Consider the following 24,206-nt stretch of genomic DNA (forward strand, 5'->3'; position numbering starts at 1 on the left):
TTCTCTGGTAAACTAACCCTTTAAACCTTTTTCCCAAATTATCAATAATCAAAAATCATTCTTATGCAAAATAAGAATATGTAAGGTATTTAAGAGAAACAGACGACACAAAGGTGATACACGGGTGACTACGTGAAATAAAGATCACTTGATATCTGACTTTCCCTTTATGTTCCTTTGATGTCCATTGAGCTCTTTCTTCCAATGTGTGGTAGACTCCTATGTCTCTGAACTGATTCTATGAGCTGAATGAAAAGAGAGAGAGAGAAAACAGACTTTCCTTAAATGAGCTTTGAATTAACAATGAACCATACAGCAAGATTGCTACTTCTTCTAGCCAAAATATATATTTTCAAATATATGCTAAATAAACATTGTAACCAGTGATACCCAATGAAATATATTTTGAAAATACACCAATTTTCAACCTTCATATACAAAAAAACCCAAACGTGGATAAAATAGCCAACTAGCATGTTTTATGCTCACAGTTTTTCTTCAGAAGAGACATATGAGAATGAACTGAAATATAAGGAAGACATATTTTTAAAATGTAAATATTTTCAAATAATAAAAAAAGCCAGAAAATATATAGGTAGAATTTTTTTTTTGCATGTTTATAAATACATTTACAAATACATACATTTTAAATATATATATATATATATATATATATATATATATATATATATATATATATATATATATATATATATATATATATATATCGTATTTTTCGGACTATAAGTCACACCTGAGTATAAGTCGCATCAGTCCAAAAATACGTCATGATGAGGAAAAAAAAATTATATAAAGTCGCCCTGGACTATAAGTTGCATTCATTTAGAACCAAGAACCAAGAGAAAACATTACCGTCTACAGCCACGAGAGGACGCTCTATGCTGCTCAGTGTAGACTACAGGAGCACTGAGCAGCATCTCTGGCAGCATAGAGCGCCCTCTCGCGGCTGTAGACGGTAATGGTTTCTCTTGGTTCATTTCTCTCGGTTCATGTCAAATTAATTTTGATAAATAAGTCGCACCTGACTATAAGTCGCAGGACCAGCCAAACTATGAAAAAAAGTGCGACTTATAGTCCGGAAAATACGGTATATATAATAATTATTATTTTTTTGCCATATGACATTCACAGCTTGTTCTGTAGTACTCACATTGTTTAGGTATGCTAAGAGGCTCTGTGTCTCCAGACAAGACTTGGTGCATTGCTCCTCTGAATTGGTACAGCAGCTTTAGGCTCTTTTCCTCTCCAACACACGGGTCATAAAACCCTGGCAAGCCAGCCTGATTAACATGAGACAGAACTTAATTTAAAGAACTTGGCAGGAGTTGAAGCAGCTCACTGATGTAAAGCGCCCTTTGATGTTTGCATGTCTGACCTTTGATGCTTCGGTAAGGGTGAGTTTAGAGTCTTTCACTAAGCACTGGAGCGGGACAGTCACGTCAATGACCTTTGCTCTCTCAGGTTTCTGACTATTGTCTGACACAAATTTGCCATACCAAGCATTTAGAATGAGGAGACCTAGAATTAAAACATTTTTTTATTGCAACACATTGCTAATTTAAAATGAATGTTTCATTTTAAGCTGTATGGACAGCAAAGTGTAAAAGTAGCATACAGATGTGTTCATGAATGTACATGCCCCTTGCAGAGTATGCAAAATGTTAAAAATTTTAACAAAATAAGAGGGATCATGAAAATTGCAGTTTATTTTTAATTTAATACTGTCCTGAATAAGCTATTTCACATAACAGATGTTTATATATTCTCCACAAGACAAAACAATAACTGAATTTATAAAAATGACCCCTTGAATCGTAATACTGTGTGTGGTTTCCTCGATGATTAACAACTGTCTTTCTGTTTTGGGATAGTTGTTCATGAGTCCCTTGTTGGTCCTGAGCAATTCAACTGCTCACACAATTCATTAAGAGCTGGGGGGTGTACATTTACACATCATCTTTCTGTTCAAAAGTTTACACCCTCTGGCTCTTAATGCATCGTTTTTCCTTCTCAAGCATCAGTAAATGTTTTCATCTTATATAATAGTTATGTATGAGTCCCTCAGTTGTCCTCCATGTAAAAGGATGGATCTCAAAATCAGACAGTCACTGTTGGAAAGGGTTAAAATGTGCAGAAAATGTTGGAAAACCGAAGAATGTGCAGGAGCTGGAGGATTTTTCTGAAGAACAGCAGGCAGTTGAACTGCTCAGGACCAACAAGGGAAAGGACTCGTGTATAACTATTACAAAACAGAAAGACAGTCATTGATCATCCAGGAAATGACACACAGTATTAAGATTTTGAACAGGGTCATTTTTATAAATTCAGTTATTATTTTGTCTTGTGGAGAATATATAAACATCTGTTATATGAAATAGCTTATTCAGGACAGTATTAAACAAACAAATAACATGCAATTTTTATGATCCCTCTTATTTTGTTAAAATTATTAACATTTTGCATATTCTGCAAGGGGCATGCAAATCGATGAGCACAACTGTATATATTTAATGTTGTATGGATATACTGGCTATTCTTTATTTCTTAAATATTTTATTATTTTCTTATATACACACTTGCATTAAGGCCCATTCACATCACGGAAGGTAACTTTAAAGATAATGAATCACGATAAAGAAATAGTTCTAAAATCTTTCTCAATATTAAAGAATAGCAGAGTCCACATCACAACTATAACGATAAAGACAAAGAGAAACGATATCGTTGGAATTACTTTCAAAACTATTTTTCTCCAGCTGATGTACGATAAAGAAATTGACAGCCAATCAGAATCCATCCTGCTGTAAAGTGCTCAAGAATTTAAAGCAGCAGACGAGTATGCACTTGGAATAAACAGACGATATCGTTTGCTAGTGTGGACGCTACTATCGTTATCTTTATAGTTATCGTTTTTGGTGTGAATGGGGTTTTAAGGCCCCGATATACTACAAACGAAATCGAAGAATGAACTGGTAAGAAGTCATTTTTAACTAAATCAGGCTGAAACGAAGTTCGTTTTGAGTTTGTTTCAGCAGTTGAATCAGCTGACCAAAGCAAACTTTCTGGGGGAGTTTGTTTTGGATCCTAAACACCTTTGAGCTTCCATTGGTCTGTGGCGGTTACCCAATTGGTGGGTGTGTTCTGAAACTCCATCTTTTTTGACATGCAATTTTTTTCCCAGGTTCGTTTCCCGTTTGACGGAGGTCAGGCAAGAGAACTATATCTCCAGCCTAGTCACTAGCAACATGAATACACTACAGTGTTGAATAGCTGAGCTGTCACAGATATATCTGCACCTGTATGATCACTCGTGGACATACTTTAAAGATTTATAAAAAGCATTTAATTCCTAGAAAGAAATTGCAATGAAGCTTGGTGTCGACGACCCCGATTAAAAAAAACGACACAGACAAACATCCGAGACATGGGAAAGTGTAAAGATATAAAGTAGCAAGACTATGAGACATTCACACTTTCCATAAAGGACTGATTATGGTTCTTTTCTATTGCAAACATGATTCTTGACTCTGAACTGCTGCTAATCATTATTCCTTTGTCTATAATATTCTGACCATTGGTGATCGTCTCATACCTAGATTGCCATCGATGTTGTGTTTATGGCATACGCACGAGCGTCGCGAGTCATGTTTACAATAATCTACACCCGCCTCCAGCAAAGGGGGGTGTTGGAATGTTCAAAAATAGTATACCGTCACTTAGCCTTTTCAAATGAAGAACGAAAACATATTTTGTTTAAAGTATAACGGGGCCTTTACTCTGCAATTTTTGTGTGTTTTTAGAATGAATGGAAATGATTTTGTGGTAATTACCAGTATATCACACAGATGCTGTCCATACAGCTTAAGTTGTATCTGAAAGTATTAAAAAACAAACATAAAAGTGCATTTCACAAACCCATTTTAGATTCCTCAGCATCAATAATTCTCTTCACTGACTCTTGCATCAACAAAACCTAAAAACCAAAGAAACAATAACACAAGAAAACATATGCACTGATAAAGGGCTGTTTGTGTTGGCAACAGGGAGATGGTCATTGTTGTCTATGTATTTATTTAACTCACGGAAGCTTCAGCCTCTTGCTTCCTCCGAGCAATTTCTGAAGCCGAATCCTCCTTCTGCTTCTCCAACTCCCTGTAAACAACCAAACAGTCAGGGCCCTTCATCATCGGAGAAACTGAGGTAATGTAAAGATGGGTTTCAGGAAAATGGGCGGTTTCAGGGCAGTAATTGTAGATAATAACTCACTGTTCCTTCTGGGCTCGTACATAAGGCATAATAATAAGCTTCTGGACAGCTAAGTAGATGGCCAGCGGGCCCACAGTGGCATAAAACACAGCGCTGGGTAAAATCTGGTCAGTTAGGTGAATAGGGAAGAGGTAGGTTTGACTGGCTCTGTTCAACCTGTAGAGAGAAGAAAATGACTGTCATAAATAGACCACCCACGAGCAGCCGGAGTTGGTTAGTTTGCTGTTCTGCTGAGCTGTGTTTATTGCGGTTAAGCTCAGGTCAGTGTTAACCTGATTTTGAGGGAGACTCCTTGGGGTACACCAATGCTGACAGTTGCAGCCAAAACACTGTGGCGACTGATCTTGCGCTCTGCACCATATTCAACCACGGTGCCAAAGAACCCAGTCCTGTTGAATACAAAGACTATGAGTTGTCAGAGCAGATGTTTTAACTTGAAACTGACTCTGGGCAATACATTGAATATTTACCTACACTGAATATTCTGAATTCTTTAAAAATAGAAGTATCTAGAAGTAAAACACATACTTGATAGAACCTTTGACCTTAGTCTGGTCTTCATCCTGGAATTTGTACTGATAGCTCATCATCAGGTAGGAATGAGGAACACCCAGCTGAGGAACAGGAATAAGAACAGATGGATTGCATTCTTAATGCATTAACTTTGTTTTGAACTAAACAAATTACCATCATCAGTGTACCCCTGCATAGGTTTCACCTGCAGGGCCAGCGTGAAGTGGCTTTTTTTGGTGTCCCTGACAATGCTGGTGGTCATGGCAGACTGGCTTCCCCAGCGCCACTGCAGGTAACCCATAGTGTTCTGGTCCAGGTGGCGGGCCATCATTGTAGTGGCACTGGGTTGCACACCACGTGAGGAGAACTGTAAACCCCACTGGGCAGTCATAAAGCTAGGTGACAAAACTTACATGAGATTCATAGAAAAAAGAAACACAAATCAGCCTCATCACACGCAGATGGACACCTACCAGCGGGCAGTAACATTACGGAACACTTTCATCCCAAATAAAGGTCCTCTAATGTCCCCTGCACCAAACTCAAGCTTAAGACACACAAACAAACATCAGAACATCAGAACTATACCACCCAAAAAAAAAAAAAAAAAATTCAGGTATGTTGGAAAGAGCCTCACCTCTCCCCAGCCTCTTGATGAGGTCACACGCCGCACACAAAGGTTTATATTTCCTCCCCCGTTGCCATTACGTGTTGAGAGAGATCCAGAGAGGACAGCAGTATCTGAAGTTGTTAGGGGCGCCTGACAAACATAAACATCACTTTAAAAAGTAATTGTGACTTTTTCTCTCACAATTCAGACTTTTTCTCTCACAATGCAAGTTAACATCTAGCAATTCTGACCATTTCCCTTAGTGATATAAATTGTGTTTTACTCAGAATTGAGATATAAGCCCTGTTTCCACCGCAGGAACTTTACCCAAGAACTAGTGACTTTGGGATGGTATGCGGTGTGTTTCCACCGCAGGAACCAGGATCTAAATAAAAAAATTGCCCCTCAGAAAGTTCCTGCTCGCGAGGTTATACTTTTTTAAAGGTCTGGAACTTTCGGGGCGGAACTTCAGCACTGAACATGCTGATTGGTTGAGTTCACGCAGCATCGTATTTCAACCAACATTTATTTGCAACATACAATTTGTAAAATATTACTGTTATTGTGTCATGAAATGTAGTTTTAAAAGTATTTCAGGGCAGAATGTAGTTGTTTAAAACTCATATCTGGGGTTTATTTATAAAGACAGTGCCGATTTGAAAATGTGCTTTGCCGATTTCGGAGACGTGAGCTCCATGCGATCAGTGGGAGCTCAGAGCTCATGTATCCTGACGAGAGCAGCCTCACCTCTGCCAGTCCTTCTGACATTTGCCACTGGCTCTGATGTCTCTTTAGAGGTTAAACATAAAATATAATTTGTTTTGGGTAAATCTAACAGGTAATCTTTGATCTTTATTCTATTATTCTAATTTAAATGAAAATTAAGAGAAGCAATACTGTTTGATTTAATATTTTGCTTCATTGTAATGTATGTCTGTTCCCTGAACTACATTTCTGTGGCTATTTATATTTTTAAATGAAAACGAAGAGACAGCGGTGTTTGAAATCATATTTCGTCTTATTGTATATAAAGTGAGGAAAATTGCAGTAGCCAAGGTGAGTTGACAGACGTTATTGCGTACGCTGCTGTTTGCTGAATTATCAGAATTGTGTAGTTCCATCCACGGGACTTCACACTACCGAGTCGAACTCGCAAGTCCAAACTAATGGGGATGCAAGTCCGAAATTTGCGTACTTGGTATTGAGAAACGTGCACAGACCTATGTCACCAGACTATTTGCTTAATTTTCTCATTACTTTAGACAGCGATGGAAATGCAGACAGCAACAGGTCTGGGGTAAAAATTTTCCTGGGAGAAATTGTTCCAAGTTATTTCGGTGGAAAAGCGGCTATAAACATGCAATTGCTAGTCACTAATTTAGAATAGCAAGATATTTGGAATTCTGATTTTTTTTCTCAATTATGACTTTTCTTGCAATTGCGAGTTTATATCTGATTTCTCTGAATTGTGAGGTATATACTCACAATTGTGAGAATTAAAACAGAATTGCGACACAGTTCTGACTTTTTCTCGCAATTGCGAGTTATAGGTCCAATTCTGAGGAAAAGAAGACTGACTTTTTGTCAAACAGAATTGTTTATATCTCACAATTCTGTCTTTATAACTTGCAATATATCAAACTCTATCAAGAATGTCAGAAATGTGAGAGAAAAAGTTGCAATTATCTTTTATTTTTTTATGCAGCACCAGAACGGGCTTCCATAAGGGAGATAACGACATCACGTTACGCTCTATTGTACATACTGACCTCAATGGATTGGGAAATATGCATCCTGTTGATATCAATGTGGGGAAAACCTCCTCCTGGTACATCCTCAAAGTCCTCCTCATATCGGTCGAAGAGGTCTGTCGCATCTATACCAACACTTATTGTCCCCTGAATGAAAACAGACAAAATGATGAGTACAAAAAAAAAAAATTTCTGACCAATTCTGTGATATGAAATATGCAGGGTTCCTGCAGAGTTTAAATGAAATTGAAGATCTTTTAAGGACTTGTTCAAATAAATGTTATATTGTATGTCTGTTCAGAACAAACCCAACAGTGTGCTGCACCGATGACTTATTTTTGCAGGCTGACCCAGAGGTCAACATCAGATTTTTTTGTTTTTTCATCATCATAATCTTCACAAATGAACCCAAATTGAATTTTGAAACCTAAATACAATTGGCAGAAATAAAAACCTAAATAAGCATCACCATAGTCGCATCACAACCACTAAGCTTCAGACAACTTTCAGACTTAATTTTCCCCAAATTAGAACAGTTTGTAAGCGTGTGATTTTAAACACAAGGCTGTGAAAGTGAACTAGTGAGTAGATTAGTAGTTCTAGCCACCTTTTGCCAAGGCAAAAAAATCTTTGTTGATGTATTTGATGTTGAAGAATAAAATGTAAAAAATATCTTAAGGTTATGTCAATAGAAGTTATTTCAGGAATTTATCCAATCCAAAAACATACTGACCTGAAAGGGCTAAAACTTGTTTATAGGTTTTGGTCTACAAAACTACATAATTCCTGCAGTATTTTCTATTTATCACTAGTAGATCATAAGAAATTACTTCTCCCAAATGCGTGGTATACACTGACATTAAACTGCTCTGAAACATACAGAGCAGACTGTCTCATGATTCCAGTTATTCCGTCCACAAAATTAAGAAGGAATTTGTTATGCCATTTAAGATACTGAAGATATTTTCTGGCCTTAAATTTAAAGATCCTGTGTTATAAACTTTCGTGATAAATTACAATGTGCAAACAGGTTTACAAAAAGAGATAATACCAAAAAACAATCAAGAAAGCGGTCCTCAATCACCCTCAGCAAAAAAGCAGCAAAAGATTCGACTACAATTATCTTTCCTATAAACAAATAGGTAATATTGAATCTTTGAAGTTACATCAGTTGGAGCACAACAAAACTGAGAGATTCAGTGAAATAAAATTTCATTTTGGGAAATAAAAACCAGTCTTGTCATTATCTCCCGCTGTTATTCTAGTCTGGAATATCCACCTTAGGGTTTGTTCTCTGCTGGAGTCTCCTCTCATCTCTCTCTCTCTGCAAACGTTCATATTCCTCCCTGATCTCTGCGGGGGTTCTCTTCCTTTCCACCACCTAAAGATATTAGGGATCAAGCAAGCAGACGAGAAATTAGCATGACATGCAACACACAGTAATACAAATATTAGTTAGAATAAACACTATGAATGCAGAAGATCAAACTAACCTCCCAACCTTCCACCTCTAGGCCTTTCTTCCCAAATATGTCATATATGGCTCGGGATTGTGGGTCACTGAGTACTAAGCAGAGGTCAAATAATGAAAGTCAAATAAAAAATATCTCCGTCACACTTTATTGCAAGGTCCAATTCTTACTATTAACAAATCATGAACTATGATACATGACTGAAAAACTCCTATTTTGCTGCTTATAGTTAGTCAGGTAGCTGTTAAGTTTAGGTATTGGGCAGGCTTAGGGATGTAGAATATGGTCATGCAGAATATGTGCTATATAAGCTCTAATAAACCGCTAATATGATAATAATAGGCATGTTAATAAGCAACTAGTTAACAGTAAGAATTGGTCCTTATACTAAAGTGTATATCTATCAATATCGCTAATTATTGGACTGCAAACAGCAATATTTCCAACTTCACACTTCTACTGTGAACACAATATTCACACTATTTATGCTACAAAACGGCATAGAGTAGTGCACAAGTGTGAATTGGGATGCATCTACATTTCTAAAAATAGTTTTACAAATACGACTTTAAGTCAGTATTCAGTGTTTTTATCTACCACAACCCTTTTAAGTAGAAGTTTAAATTAATACTTTATTTGAAAATTAAAAACAATCAAATCTGCATGGGTTGCTTCATTTGTGGTCACCATAAAATTCCTTTTATGGAAATGCTACATAAATGGCATTATAATAAAAATTATTATTATTATTTTGAAAATTGAACAGTTTCTTGAACTTTTAGACAAAATGTTAGAAACAAAAAGGCATTTTTGTTTTATATCAGGCTTATAGCTCATATAGTATGATATGTGATCCTGGACCACAAAACCAGTCATAAGTCGCGCAGGTATGTTTGTAGCAATAACCAACAATACATTATATGGGTCAAAATTATCGATTTTTCTTTTATGCCAAAAACCATTAGGATATTAAAGATCATGTTCCATGAAGATGTTTTGTAAATTTCTTACCTGAAATATATCAAAACTTAATTTTTGATTAATAATAAGACTTGCTAAGAACTTAATTTAGACAACTTTAAAGACAATTTTCTCAATATTTAATTTTTTTTGCACCCTCAGATTACAGATTTTCAGATAGTTGCATCTCTGTCAAATATAAAATAAAAAAATTGTAAAAAAATTTTTTAAATATAAATTAAAAAAAACAAAAAAAAAAAACAATTACCCTTTTGTGGTCAAGGGTCTAATATAGTGAGAATGTCGAGCTCATACTTTAAGAAACCTTAATTTTATTTGGACACAAACGGAGCAAAAAATATGAAATTTGGTGCATATGTTGTTATTTACATGACCATTAAGTTCTGCCAGTACTATGCCTTATTATAAAATTGAAATGCTTAGTTTTAATAAAAACTCATAAATTTGTATTGAGGTGCAAAACAATGTAATGCAATATAGCGATGTTAATTTTTTTTTTTTCAAATAAACACTCTTCAAAGGCATATTTGATACATTTAACCTGATTTTTCTAAAAAATAATGTAAATAAATACAAATTATGGCTAATAAAGTAAACCCAAGTTGCTTCATTCCAGTTATTGTTTAACAAGAATTATTAACGATATGTCACTAAGAAGTTTACTTTATAAAATTCATTAAAGATTTCAAAGCAAAAAGACATATACTATGATCTGAAGTTTTACAACTATATTAAAAGTTTTTATTTTTATTTTATTTTATTATAAAAAATAAAAAAAAAACTACAAAAACATGAACTATCAATCAGACAACTGAAGAAGGCATGTAGACAATTGTGTACAACAAATTTTCTGCCTCAGAAAATCATACATTAGATATGATACATTAAACTTTATGGTTATTTGGCCTTTCATTTAAAAAATAAATAAATAAAAATCCTTTAATCTGTGTACTAAAAAATTGTCATATTACGGACCTTTTCACATATCAGGTTTCTAAGAAATGTAAGTCGTCATAGTTTGGTTAACTTGAAGAGCAGTGAATGGGAGAGTACCACAAATATTTTTTTAGCATTCTCATTTGCTCAAATAGCAAAAGAAAAACTCCACGATAGTGTTTTCATGACTTTCAATAAAAGGAAAATAAATTTAGAGAGACCGATAAGGACAGTCAGAAGACCATGCCTCCCATAGACGCTGCATTAGAAACGCATTAGCACTAACAGTTATTTATTTATTTATTTTTTATTTTATTTTGATGCAAAGGTGATATAATACAAGGAAAAATACAAATATGAAAAACTTTGAAGATTTACAATGCTGATGACTGTTAAATGCGTCACTACAGTCTTGTGAAAAGGGTCCATTCCTTGGGAGAGTTCTAATAATTACCCTCATACGCCTGGTGTACATAGGTGAAGAGTTGCTCAGCCTGCCTCTTTAGCTCAGGGTCTCTGTGCTTGTCAGGGTGGTACAGCATACAAAGCCGCCTGTACGACGACTTCAGCTCCTCTTGAGTAGCCTGCGGACCATAAAATAGATAAAGAGTAGATTACAGATAAAGATTGATGGATGGATATCAAGCAGAGTCAACATAATCTGAATATTTAAATTAGTTGGTTCAGCCACACCCTGATACCAGGCTTCTGATTGGCTGTCCTGTTCAGGTAAGACTGTGCCTTGGCATGCTTTTCAAATCACCAACATTTCCGCTAGTGATGGCTATGGAGATAGAATTATTACTTAAATTCCAAATAAATAGATTATTATTATATATATTTGCCTGGCATTTATTTGTGAAATAAAATACACGGCCTGTGTATTTGTAGTAGATAGCTGCACGCTTTTGTGAATTGCATCCTGTGGATTTGCGCAGCATTTATCTTGCTATCCACCTTTTTCCTCAATGCGGAAGTAAGCCTAAAGGTGAGACTTCCGTTTTATTTATTAAAACGCATGTGAATAAACTTACGTTTGGCCAGTACAAGGCTGTTTTCACCACCTGGGGGCTTGAAGATGGACCCAGCCACAACAGAAAGCCTCGTAACTTTCCAAAGACTTGTGGCTTTTAAACTCCTGTATTGTGTAGTAACTTACACCAAAAACAAGATAATTCACAATGTCCATATCTGTGCATGGAGGTAAATGGTCCAGGTCTCTGTGCCACTCCTCTGCAGGAAGCTCGTATGGGTCGATATGTTGGATGCCTGAGAGCTTCTCCAAATACAGCTGTTTTGCGCTTGGTATAACCTAAATAAAAACTGTATTCCATTGTTCCTATGTGTTCCATATGTACCGTGTGAGGTACTGGAGCAGTTTTTAACGCAGCAGTAACTTCCAGGCATGGTAAAACCTCCTCTACTACCGAGTTAACAACACATGTAAAAAATCATGTTTTGCCGCCGGTGTCCTGCCAACATGGCGGAGACTGTGATATCGAGGGGAGGGGCCAGAACAAGCAACAAATACACAGGCCACAATATTAAGTCTGAGCAGCGACCAAAATTTGAGTAAATAAATTAATAAATAATAGTACAGAGGTTTGCGATGCCTGGACCTATCTAGTTGCCGCTATCAACAGTATTTAAAAACCTGATGGCAGAGGGGATAAAATAATTTGCATATCTGTTCGTTTTCCTTGGGGGGGCTGGTATAGTCGTCCTGAGGGCATTAGACAAAATTCCTGAGAGCATGGTCAGGATAACTAATGAAACTGTCTAGCCTTCTGGAGCACTTGTTTTTTTCCAGTGGGAGCTCAGGTCTGTCAGCTGAACTCCAATGATCTTGGAGCAGATTTTAACAATACTGCTGAGGCTATTCTTGTCCCTCACAGACAATCCATTAAACCAGCAGATGAAAGAAAATGTTAAAAGGCTTTCAATAAAATAAAATGGTTACACTAAAAGATATTTAAAATTGGATTTCGCTAGACCATTAGCCTGTGTATCATGCCAACCAAGCCACAGTATTTTATGTTACGTGCTTTTGAAAATGCCAGAGAAACGGTCTTTCACTGTATGATTCAGTTTATTAAATAAATATAAATTATACATTTCGAATGATCACAATTCTAGATATGGGAGCAGAAAATGTACAAATTTATATAATTGAATATAGTTTATATAAATATTTATATATGATGGTGTTTCTTTTCTGAATGAATCAACTGTTTAAATTATTCAGTTCACTCGCAATGACTCACTTTAACAGTGAATTGCTGCCACCTACTGGTGGTTTAAATTCACATTTAAAGAATGCTTTCATTTTAAAAATAATTTCAAATGTCAGTATTCAAGGTTTTTTAAAATATCAAAACATTATCTATGCATTTGTCACTTCAGGTTAAAGCATACCATGTCCTTCTGAGCTGCATTAAACAGTGCGACATCTAAATGCCACTAAAGACGCAGCTTCTGTGTTTCCTCTTCATTGCAAAGATTAATTTAATTGATAGTTATACCATTTGCTTGGTAATAGCCCAAATGTCTCATTATTCTAATTGACAAATTATATGCAAGAATCTCTTCCATTTTCAAAGGCATGTAAAATATAATACTGTGGCTTGGCATGATACACAGTCTAATGGTCTAACGAAATCCAATTTTTAAAATCTTTTACTGTACCCATTTTATGTCCCTTTTATTTGAGCCAATGCAGATGAATTAAGTTATCTCAGGATGAGACCGCCCTGAATGTAAAGCAAAATGTGATTGGCTATTGTGAGATCTAGCTACGATTGGTCAGCGGAATGTGGCTGTTATCTGATTGGCCTGAGTAGACGGTGGGTGGAGTCCACGTATTTGTGGCTTGTCAGCACGTCTTGATGCAAGAAATGTTTCACATTTCGCAAATGCACAGGATGCGTTTCACAAATAAATGCCAGGCAAAGTTGGGGTTGTGACAAATATTTTTTTGTGAATGTTTTTTTTTTTTTTTGCAAATCTCATTTTATTTATTTGTGAAATTAATTCATGTTTGTTAAATATTTATTTGTGGATCTAATTCTATTTATTTGTCAATATGTTTAATGTTTGTTAATCTCTTTACATTTATTTATGGATCGCAATTATTTATTTGGAACTACGCAACCATAGCAACCATATGAGTATCAATTGCATGGGGAGTGGAACTTGTATATTGTCTTGTAAGCATTTACAAGGCTTGTTACTGTCCCATATACTGCCAAGTAAAATACACTGTCAAGTTCCAGAAAGTATGAAAAGCTTCATCAGAATAGTCCATCTGCCATCAGCGGTTCAACCGTAACGTTATGAAGCAACGAGAATACTTTTGTAGAAGAATGTTGTAGTATATTTTGCTGAACGCAAGCAGCTTATGCTTTTCTGTGTCAGCCGCGACACAAGAATGTGCTGTTTTCTTGTAAATACACGTGTAAATACATGTAGAAAATGTATCCTTGTGGTGCGGCTGACACAGAAGAATGTACGCTGCCTTCGTTCAGCAGATATTCTCCGAAATGGCACTACAGTGATGTGGAAAGACAAAGAGGAGACAAATAGTTGAATAAGCATTTTATTTTACAGTCCTGTTCCTTATGTACATAATATGTACTTATTACAGTAATTACAATAACTATGTAATAACTAGGTACTAACCCTGAACCTAACCCTACCCCATGTACTTACCTTGTTTTACCAGAACTTTCTTAGATAAATACGAATAAGAACCTATGAAATAATTTCTTTAATGAAATTATAATCTAAATAATAAACTAAAACTGCCAGTATGTGGTGATTAATGATTAAGTTATCAAGTCATTTATTAATTAATTTGATTCGTTCAAATGGCTAAACCATTCAGGAGTGAAGTAAATGGTTCTTTATGAATGGTTCATTGAATCATTAGGCTTCTTCGACTTGAAGCGGGTCATCACCATCAGACTGACCGGTGTGTGACATCAAAGTACCCAACCTGTCCTCCAACCAATATGCTCGTATAGGTCGTTTGTCCAAATCCCTGAAATACGACCCATCACAGCATATACTACAATTGCGCCCTATCGGCAAAAGGTTGTTTTCATATTAATGTTTTGTAATCTTTTATTTTCACTGTGAAAATTTCACTTTATTTTTACGCCCGCTAGAGGCCGCTTAACTTTAAAACGTAAATATAGGTCATAATAAGGTGCTTGCACAAAGGCAAAATGACTATAAGAAAAAATTATTTCAAATTAAACACTACATTACTTTGCCATTGCTGTTACACGTAGCATTCACAAATATTCATTTTACATTCAGTTATTACCAACCCTGTTCACATTACTCAAAAAAATAATTTGTTACTAACTGTATGTCGATAGACTTTTCTTTTGTCTTCTTTTTTTCTTCTTCTATAGGTTCAGCCGCTCCACAGGCTTACTTATTCTGCCTGATCTAGTGATGTTAGGTTTCTTACAATGTTCTCTGAAGGTAACTCAGAGTCCACACAAAGTTGAACTCTCTGTGGGGACTGTCCTCTGTAGTGTTTAACTGGCTTCGCGACAACGCATCTGCGACAACCAAGGTTTTGCCTGGCGGCCATACTCCGCTTTTGCATTAAACCGCATGAGTCTCATCAAAAGTCTCTGACATCTCACTGGCACGGTGTCTAGATCTTTACTGTTGATCAGCGGTATTAGTGGCTTGTGATCCGTGATCATTTTGATTGTCTCCTTGCCCACCAAGTACTCACCTGGAACCTTTTGCACACCCATAAGCCTGTGAGGCATTCCTTCTCTTTCTGGGCATATCTCGTTTCGGACCCTGTCAGCCTTCTAGAACAGTATGCGACTGGTTTCCAGCTGTTGTCATGCTTTTGCAGTAAAACACCTCAGATTCCGTAGCTGCTAGCATCCACTGATACCGCTGTTTCTTTAACAAGATCATAATGTGCCGTAAAAGTGAGCAAACTTTTAAGAGTGCTGAATGCACTTTTCTGTGGTTCATCCGATGTCCATGCCCATTCGCCCATCGCCCATGCCCATGCATATGTTAATGAACTTGCTATTCATAGTGTCTGTTATTTTATTCGTAAGAACAAGAAAGTGACGAAACACTCTCTGTAGAGCAGTTTGACCGTTTAGGGCTACTGTAGAAACATAGTGGCGACTTCCATGTAAGGGGACCGGCAGTGTATGGCCTTGTCCCAAATGGCGCACTTCATGTGGACTTTCGGTCTCATGGACTTAAATTGCACATACTCGCTGTGTCTACGAATCCGTAGGCCATCCCATTCAGCATTTTAATGTGGTTTTATTAACAAAGTTCGGGAGGAGCACGATCAGATAATCATCCAATTTGGCACAGGTGCATCTCGTTTAGCTAATCATCTTAACTCGCACACAAGCGTATATATATCCAGTTTTCCTACCTCCTGTCCCATGGCAGTTTTTCGGCATGGACGGTTTGTCAACATTCGGTTCGCTCTGTCAACATTCGGTTCGCTCTGTCAGCATTCGGTTCGCTCTGTCAGCATTCGGTTCGCTCTGTCAGCATTCGTTTCGCTCTGTCAGCATTCGGTTCGCTCTGTCAGCATGCGGTTCACTCTGTCAGCATTCGGTTCGCTCTGTCAGCATTCGGTTCACTCTGTCACTTCATCTTTTCCCAATTTTCTTCCGACGAAGATATCTATACTGGGGATTTTTCAGATCTGCCGCTTTTTTGCTGGACCCATGATCACTCCTACCCAGCCAAACACGGTCATTCTTCCTGCAAAGCTGACGCGATGACAAGCTGCTCTTCTCGCCAAGCCACACGTTGTGGCCAAAAGACCATGCAAACCCCCGAGCTCGCCTCACTCGACAACACGATTATCCCGCCCAAGACCGGGCTCTCTTAGAATGCTGGATCGCACCAGCAGCAGGCATTCAACCAGCCCGGGCTGTGCCGTGCCCCAGTTCGATGCTGCCTCCACTAGCGGCAAAAACCGTGCGTTGTAATGATGTGTCGTTCGTGAACGAATCGTTCTTTTTGAACGAATCGTTCTTTTTGAACGAATCTTTTAGGTGAACGAATCTTTTAGGTGAACGAATCGTTCTCGGTTTACTCTCATTAATGAAGAGTTTTCCAGAGTTGTCATCCACACTGAGCGACTTTCATATGAGTCTGAATGAGATCTAGAGCTCTCATTCGTGAACGAAAGGACTGAACCGGTACACATGTCGAGTTGAATGAACGGATACATGTCGTTCGTGAATGCTATGAACTGGTACATATCTTATCTCGTTCGTAAACAAAATTAATGAGAGTAAAACCGGGTCAGTTGGCCATTTAGCATTTCAATCTTGCAAAATGCAAAGCGCAGTTATAGGTACTGTGCAAATACGCTTGTTTTCATATTTAGCATACAAAACATAATTCCACGTTTAATCCCCGATTTATGATGTGAATATATAGGCCAATATATGAACTCTCTGACCAAACAATTAAAATGCTATTTTTGCAAGAAAACCTCGTGCTTTGTGCATCTGAACAATTTAAATAGACTTTATATATTTAATGCAATTATGCATACATTTTAATACAGCCAAATCAGTTTTTGGTAACAAGTGAATACGTTCATTGACTTAAGACATAACACATATGACACTTTTTCGCCACCTGCTGGCATATTTTGTGTAATACGAAGAAATGGTCACTGACCGAATCATTTTGGTGAACGAACAGAAAATTAACTAATTTCTTGAAAGAATCATAATTTCCACCACTAGTGAGTTGTAAATCAATACATTTTCAGGTGAAGATGCTAAATGCAGGTTACGCGGCTAAAGTTTGTTAAACGACGTTATGACATAACTCTGTTGGTTGACGATGCCACTTTTAACCACGAAGTTGTCATCCACACTGAAATGCCTGAAGAGATTACATTTGCCTTACTGTGCATGTTTAAACCTCACTGAGATGATACAGACATAAGTTTCATGCAATTATTCTCGCAGGATCAATTTATTTAGGGACATATTTCACTACTTACTGGTGGGATTACTCAGAATTTTTCTAAAACGCAACTGCCCTCGTGTTTTGCCGCAGGACAGCAAGTGTGAGTAAATTTTCTGTTGTCTTTTTAGGACTGTAATATGAAAAGCATGCAAAGTAAATATCTTTAGAAACCGCTTGAATTTGAATATCACATAACCGCAATTAACGTTACTGCTATAGACATGTCTATTGGTACAATGTTTTACAAAACTAAACATGCTACATCACTTTCAAAAGCCTTTGTTTCCACAGTCCATACTACAACGGGAAAACAGCATCCCAAATTTATCCGCCCTGGAGGCCGTTTAAAAAGGCCGGAAGGCCAAAACGAGAGGAAAAGATGCTTTTCCAACAGGAACGTATTAATGCGGACAAGGCTTGAGCAATTGTCAAATCAGGCATCCAATTGCTAAGCTGGCAGCACAGTAGGCTACCCAGACATTTTTAGCTTGCCTCTTCAAATGTTACTAACCCTTCTACTTTCCCGCAGCCATCAACTACAGCAGCCGAAGCAAGCACAAAGCTACTTTTATTTGCACACTGGCCTGCACATCCCAGTATTTCCATCCTGTTACTTCTAACCCCCTTTTTCTTTTCAGAGTCCTCCAGCTCACGTAGCAGACATTAGCATTAGGCTGCCTCTGCTAGCAGTGCAGGCTACACAGGTTCTTCAAGACATCACACACCCCAGCCCCTTCCCACGACCCACAAAAGTTCAAAAAAGTTCACCGAACCCTCTTCAGCCAACGCCTCTAACGCCAGCCCATCCCCATGCACTCAAACTCGTTATCTACCATAGCTAACTCTCCTAACATCCCCCTATCTGTCTATAACAGTCCATTCTCACTCCAGCCATCCCAGCAGTGCCCGCCCCTGCAGGAGCCTTTTTCCATACTTCCTCTCTGCCGCAGCAGTGTCTGCTCCCGCAGAGCCTTTCCTGTATCTCCCCACCACCGCAGCAGTGTCTGCTCCCACAGGAGCCCTCTCTGTATCTCCCCACTGCCACAGCAGTGTCCGCTCCCACAGGAGCCTTTACTGTATCTCCCCACTGCCACAGCAGCGTCTGCTCCCGCAGGAGCCCTCTCTGTATCTCCCCACTGCCGCAGCAGTGTCTACTCCCGCAGGAGCCCATTCCGTCCTTCCCTACTGCCGCATCAGTTCTCGCTCCCGCAGGAGCCTAAAAAAAAAAAAAAACAAATACCACAATCTCTGATTCGTCTATACTTGATAGCAAAACTATCGCTTACTTCATCAAATAAAGGTGGACCAAGAAAGGAAAAGCCACTACATGTAAAATTTTTAATGTCCATTCTCCAATTCAACCTCATCAGGCTCGCTTTTCTTATGTCCAACTCCGGAACGCTCAATCTAAATTTGCACTGGACCCTCTCTTCATCAACGACTTTGGTTAAAAAAAAATCTAAATAAATAAAAAATAAAAACATTAACTGATCCTTGCTCAATCATGCCTAACCGCACAAAATTTTCCAGCCACTCATTTCGCATCGGGGCAGCAACTTCAGCAGCTCAAAATGGGCCTCTCAAAAAATCAGATAGAGGCCCTCGGGCGTTGGTCATCAGACATTTTTAAAAATTATAAATTACATCAGGTATGATCAACTCCACTACAATAAAGGCAGCCCATGTAGCCCAAAAAAAAATACAGCATTTTAAATCATGTTGTTTACTTGATTAATCGAAGCCTCTCCTTCCCAATCCAGTCAGTTATCGCTTCTTCTGTCAAAGTAAGGGCCCTCCAGCCGTCGTTACAATCTCCTCGCTTATTCAGCATCGGACAGGGCTCTCCCTTCCGGTGCAACAGGGCAGTGGCTCCCTTCGGTCGCAGCGTGAGCCTTTCGTCTTTCATTGAGTTGCGCTGCGCGCTCAGCGGCAGACGGGGTTCTCCCTCCCGGTGCAGCAGAGCCAAAGGCCAGCCCTCCATGCGATGCATCAAATCACGCCTCGTACACAGTCACAAGGGGGACTCTCCCTTCTGGTGCAGCAGAGTCGCAGCTACCTTCAGATGCAGCGAGAGTCCCTCCATCAGTCGCGTTTTCTTGCCTACTCCGCATCGGAACGGGGCTCCCCTCCCGGTGCAGCAGACCCATCGGCTCCCTTCGGTCGAAAGAGACGATGTCTGGATGGGAGCATATGTTGTTCTAGAACTTGGATATACCTTTCAGCATTGATGGTGCCTTTCCAGATGTTTAAACTGCCCATGCCACACGCACTCATGCAAACCCATACCATCAGAGATGCAGGCTTTTGAACTGAGCGCTGATAACAACTTGGGTTGTCCTTGTCCTCTTTAGTCCGGATGACATGGCATCCTAGTTTTCCAAAAAGAACTTCAAATTTTGATTCGTCTGACCACAGAACAGTTTTCCACTTTGCCACAGTCCATTTTAGATGAGCCTTGGCCCAGAAAAAACGCCTGCGCTTCTGGATCATGTTTAGATATGGCTTCTTTTTTGACCTATAGAGTTTTAGCCAGCAACGGCGAATGGCACGGTGTATTGTGTTCACTGACAATGTTTTCTGGAAGTATTCCTGAGCCCATGTTGTGATTTCCATTACAGTAGCATTCCTGTATGTTATGCAGTGCCGTCTAAGGACCCAAAGATCATGGGCATCCAGTAAGGTTTTCTGGCCTTGACCCTTAAACACAGAGATTGTTCCAGATTCTCTGAATCTTTGGATGATATTATGCACTGTAGATGATGATAACTTCAAACTCTTTACATTTTTTCTCTCAGAAACTCCTTTCTGATATTGCTCCACTATTTTTCACCGCAGCATTGGGGGAATTGGTGATCCTCTGCTCATCTTGACTTCTGAGAGACACTGCCACCCTGAGAGGCTCTTTTTATACCCAATCATGTTGCCAATTGACCTAATAAGTTGCAAATTGGTCCTCCAGCTGTTCCTTATATGTACATTTAACTTTTCCGACTTCTTATTGCTACCTGTCCCAACTTTTTTGGAATGTGTAGATCTCATGAAATCCAAAATGAGCCAATATTTGGCATGACATTTCAAAATGTCTCACTTTCAACATTTGATATGTTATCTATATTCTATTGTGAATAAAATATAGGTTTATGAGATATTTAAATGATTCCATTCCTTTTTTACTCACAATTTGTACAGTGTCCCAACTTTTTTGGAATCTGGTTTGTATTACACATTGCACCTTTAACTTACATGGGAAAGGTTTCCGTGACCTCTCATGATCTTGGCAATAAGTCTCGCGATTTATTTCCACAACATGATGCATGATGGGATGCACTAAGCCTTGAATACCACTCTGGAGTGTGAATTTAGTGTGTGTTAAGGGCACTGCGCTTTGTCATTTTTAAGATCTGGACAGTCTTGCACACTTACTTCCTGTCGCGCGCACGCGCTCTCAATTGGCCAAGTCCGCAAGTGTGGGTATTTGAATAAAGGGGTGGTCACACTAGACTTTGAACTTGCAAATTTTTTCGGAAGCCGCTGTGAATATGGGCGGGAGCAGGATATAACATTGGGCACCAAGGTTTCCCCTCAGTTATCACAACATGTATTCCGATGTGCTTGTACTGTTTCTTTTGCGACGGAGAGAAAGAGAGAGAACAATATAAGATGCTTTCGACACCTTCACATAAGACGGTACAAGCACATCGCAAAAAAAAATTATAAAATGTGTCCGCATTCAAATGAACCATCTGTTCTTGTTTCCATTGACACCGCGGATTTTTATTTTATTTTTATAATCTTTTAAAGATGTTATGCTGCGCTACAGTTAAAATTAGCACTTCCTCCATTTTTGAATTTCAGTACAGAGAGGTCACGCAGTGAAGTGCTCTTCTACTTGTCACAAGTCTTCACGTGATGCGAATTCGCAGGTCAGAGTTCACCAAACTTGAACTTTGGAACGCAGCGAAATGCGAAATTTTTCACATGAGCTTGCGTTTCCGGTCTGACGCATTTGCATGCATATGAATGGAAGTCAATGGAACGAAAAGTGCAGTGTGACCGCCCCTTAAGGCATTTGTCAGAGTTTGCAACAGTAACTAAGGGTGGTGGGACTTACCGATAGGTCAATTGTATCGGAAAAAGGTTCATTACTCAAAGCTTTTTATAACGGTTTATGCTGTGGCCATCTAGTGGTCACAAAAATAAATAACATTCCAGATGTTCCGTTACAGCCAGTGGTTTCACATGTGGAACTGATTCGTTGTTTTATTATATTTAATTATGGCCATTGTTAAAGTCATTCAGTTGTGTCGGTGTACTGGCACTAAAATAAGTCAAATAAATAAAACAGAAATTCATAAATTAAATTTATATATAAATCAATATATAAATTATGATAAAAACAAACATACAAACAAAAAACAATGTTAATAAGACATCATAATGTATTATAATGTAAAGGAAACGGCGCTGAGGTTCGCTCAGTGCTTCAATGTGAAATAAGTTGTTGTTTTTTAATACAAGCTTCGGTGTTGAACGTAACATCACTAATTCCCGTTACGTTCTCAGAGTTTGCTTATTTGAATTATCGGTCATGCAGAAGTGTTATTATGGTAGTAGGTACAATAATTAGTTGTACATTTAAAGGTTTTATTTAGCCTATTGGGTTAATACTGAGTATACTGCGTTTCCAGCGTTAATATTGAATGGGTTCTGAGATAAGCTCTCATTGGCATTTTACCAAAGACTATTTTACGCACGTACATATAAAACATTAATAAACAAAATTCTGATGGCTGATATAAAATAAGTTTGACAGCTGAGAAAGACTGCTAGAAAGTTGTCCGAGCATAAAACGTCAAATCTACGAACCCAAGGCAACCGGCACGTAACAGTAGGCTATGCAATGACAGCAGTATGGATCTCTCCTACATTGTCACCTGATAAGAGAAATCGCATGCCTCTCTTCATTCTGTGCAGATCTCGACAACGCAGATTAATTATGCTCCTCTTAGAAACATCCACTTTCTTACCTCTCTCCTGACATTGAGCAGAGAATAATAATCTTCGTTATCTACTTCCAATTCATTTTCCAAGGCAGCCGCCATGTTCCCAGTGTTCCAAATCCCATCCCACTGATTCCTACTACGACGAAGGCCTTTATTGTGAATGTAAATTACGCAACGTGACGTTCGGCCACTATGCCAATCTGATTTGTTAAAACACTGACGTTGTAAGGTAGGCGTTTGTGATCTGGCGAATCCCGCTTCAGCGAAGGCTTGGCTCGTGGATGTTACATTATTTACGTCAGCAAACACAAAACTGAATATTAATGAGCTAAATCTTCGCCATAGTAGTAAATCCGCCAATTCGCCTACGGCTGAGGCTCAGGATTCAGATTTTCTCATGCCACCGTGTGTTCTGGAGAGAGGGAGAATTATGAAACTTCAGTTTATTTAAAAATTAAATATACCAGCTTTTAGGCAGATTCCTGGATGATAAATTTTGATTTAAACAATCACTTTGGATATGTTTAATGGATATATCTTATTATTATTATTATTAATATTATTATTATGTAATTAATTTAGACATTTAAATATTCATTAAATATTAATCCAACAGCCTTATTTTCTATTTTAAACAAAATGGTAGCGTTATGATTATTTCTGCACTCACATACAGTAGGGTACATATATGTTCTTTTATATACTATTTATTTCCATGAACATGTTTAATCAATTTTTGAAGAAGTTTAAAGGGAATTTATACTTTAGGTCACCATTTGTCATCTTTATTAACCACATTTTGACGTAATTTAAAATGTTTGTAGCATGTGACTCTTTTAATCTATACAGTGTCTCAAAATTGTAATAAGAGGCCTAATGCATGCATAACAATTAAATGTATTTTTTATCCGTATGTTTTCTTATTTTTAAGATTCTGTTGTTCAAATAACATTCGCAGTTATCACTACATGCTGTGTTGTTATGCGTAAACACTTGTGATTTGGCTTGATTATACTTTAATGCTCAGCCTGTTTGTGGTTGAGCTGTTCTTTCAGCACCATCTCCTTCAGCACCCACGAATGGACAGCGCTCCAGAACTCATAACCGAGACCGGAGCCTCCAGATGTTTCTTTCTTTCTTTTTTTTTTTCTTTTTTAATTCTGTTGCATCATTGCTGCCTTGCAACACAATAACCTTTTAGTGTAAAACCGTCATCATGCTTAAGCCCATGCCATTCTTGTTTCACAATTATCTTCAGCACAAGTGGCAGATTAACGACTCTAACATGACTGTTAACATCTAATTATATGACACAGTGGGGCATGTTATTAGCACTTAGACTGCTGGACACGTATCTCGATTAGCAGTGTTATAAAATAGTTTTTTACGGTCTCGGTGGGCAGAACAGATATGGGTGTTTGCCAAGCATGCATTCATAAACATTCGTCGCATAGATTTATATATAATCCACAGATTCTGCTTTTTTATATATGCATATTACAGGCTTCCACTAAATCCGTTCCAAAACCCTTATTGGTCGCTGCATTGTAAAGGTGTCTCCTAAATAAAACCGATGCACCAATAGCGTGGAAGAGATGGATAAAGGGGGGATATGGATTTCGCAAATTCACGAAGCATCACCATTGTCATTTAT

General features: G+C 38.1%; 2 protein-coding genes across 2 annotated transcripts in view; both read right to left on the reverse strand.

Moving 5' to 3' along the window:
• The window catches only part of LOC132126595 (F-box only protein 2-like), a 56,453-nt gene that overhangs the window by 26,060 nt on the left and 6,187 nt on the right, over nt 1-24,206 (reverse strand). The window lies entirely within an intron of this gene.
• On the reverse strand, nt 83-22,730 carry LOC132126558 (dnaJ homolog subfamily C member 11-like). Its single transcript, XM_059537869.1, has 16 exons — nt 22,577-22,730; nt 11,005-11,134; nt 8,655-8,728; nt 8,441-8,542; nt 7,180-7,308; nt 5,438-5,560; nt 5,274-5,347; nt 5,006-5,195; nt 4,816-4,901; nt 4,560-4,676; nt 4,288-4,443; nt 4,104-4,173; nt 3,937-3,994; nt 1,397-1,539; nt 1,172-1,301; nt 83-245 (listed from the first exon to the last, which is right to left on the reverse strand). The coding sequence occupies exons 1-16, from the start codon at nt 22,649-22,651 to the stop codon at nt 220-222; spliced, it is 1,683 nt and encodes a 560-aa protein (XP_059393852.1). The 5' UTR covers nt 22,652-22,730; the 3' UTR covers nt 83-219.

This window comes from Carassius carassius, chromosome 44 (assembly GCF_963082965.1).
Source record: "Carassius carassius chromosome 44, fCarCar2.1, whole genome shotgun sequence".
Classification (NCBI taxonomy): Eukaryota; Metazoa; Chordata; class Actinopteri; order Cypriniformes; family Cyprinidae; genus Carassius; species Carassius carassius.

Excerpts from the sequence above, each read along its gene's own strand:
- LOC132126558 (XM_059537869.1), bottom strand. The coding sequence starts at position 22,651 with ATGGCGGCTGCCTTGGAAAATGAATTGGAAGTAGATAACGAAGATTAT. Across the intron at positions 8,729-11,004 it reads TGTACACCAGGCGTATGAGG|TACTCAGTGACCCACAATCC; the intron begins GTAATTATTAGA and ends ACCTCTGCTTAG. Across the intron at positions 1,302-1,396 it reads CCCTTACCGAAGCATCAAAG|GCTGGCTTGCCAGGGTTTTA; the intron begins GTCAGACATGCA and ends CATGTTAATCAG.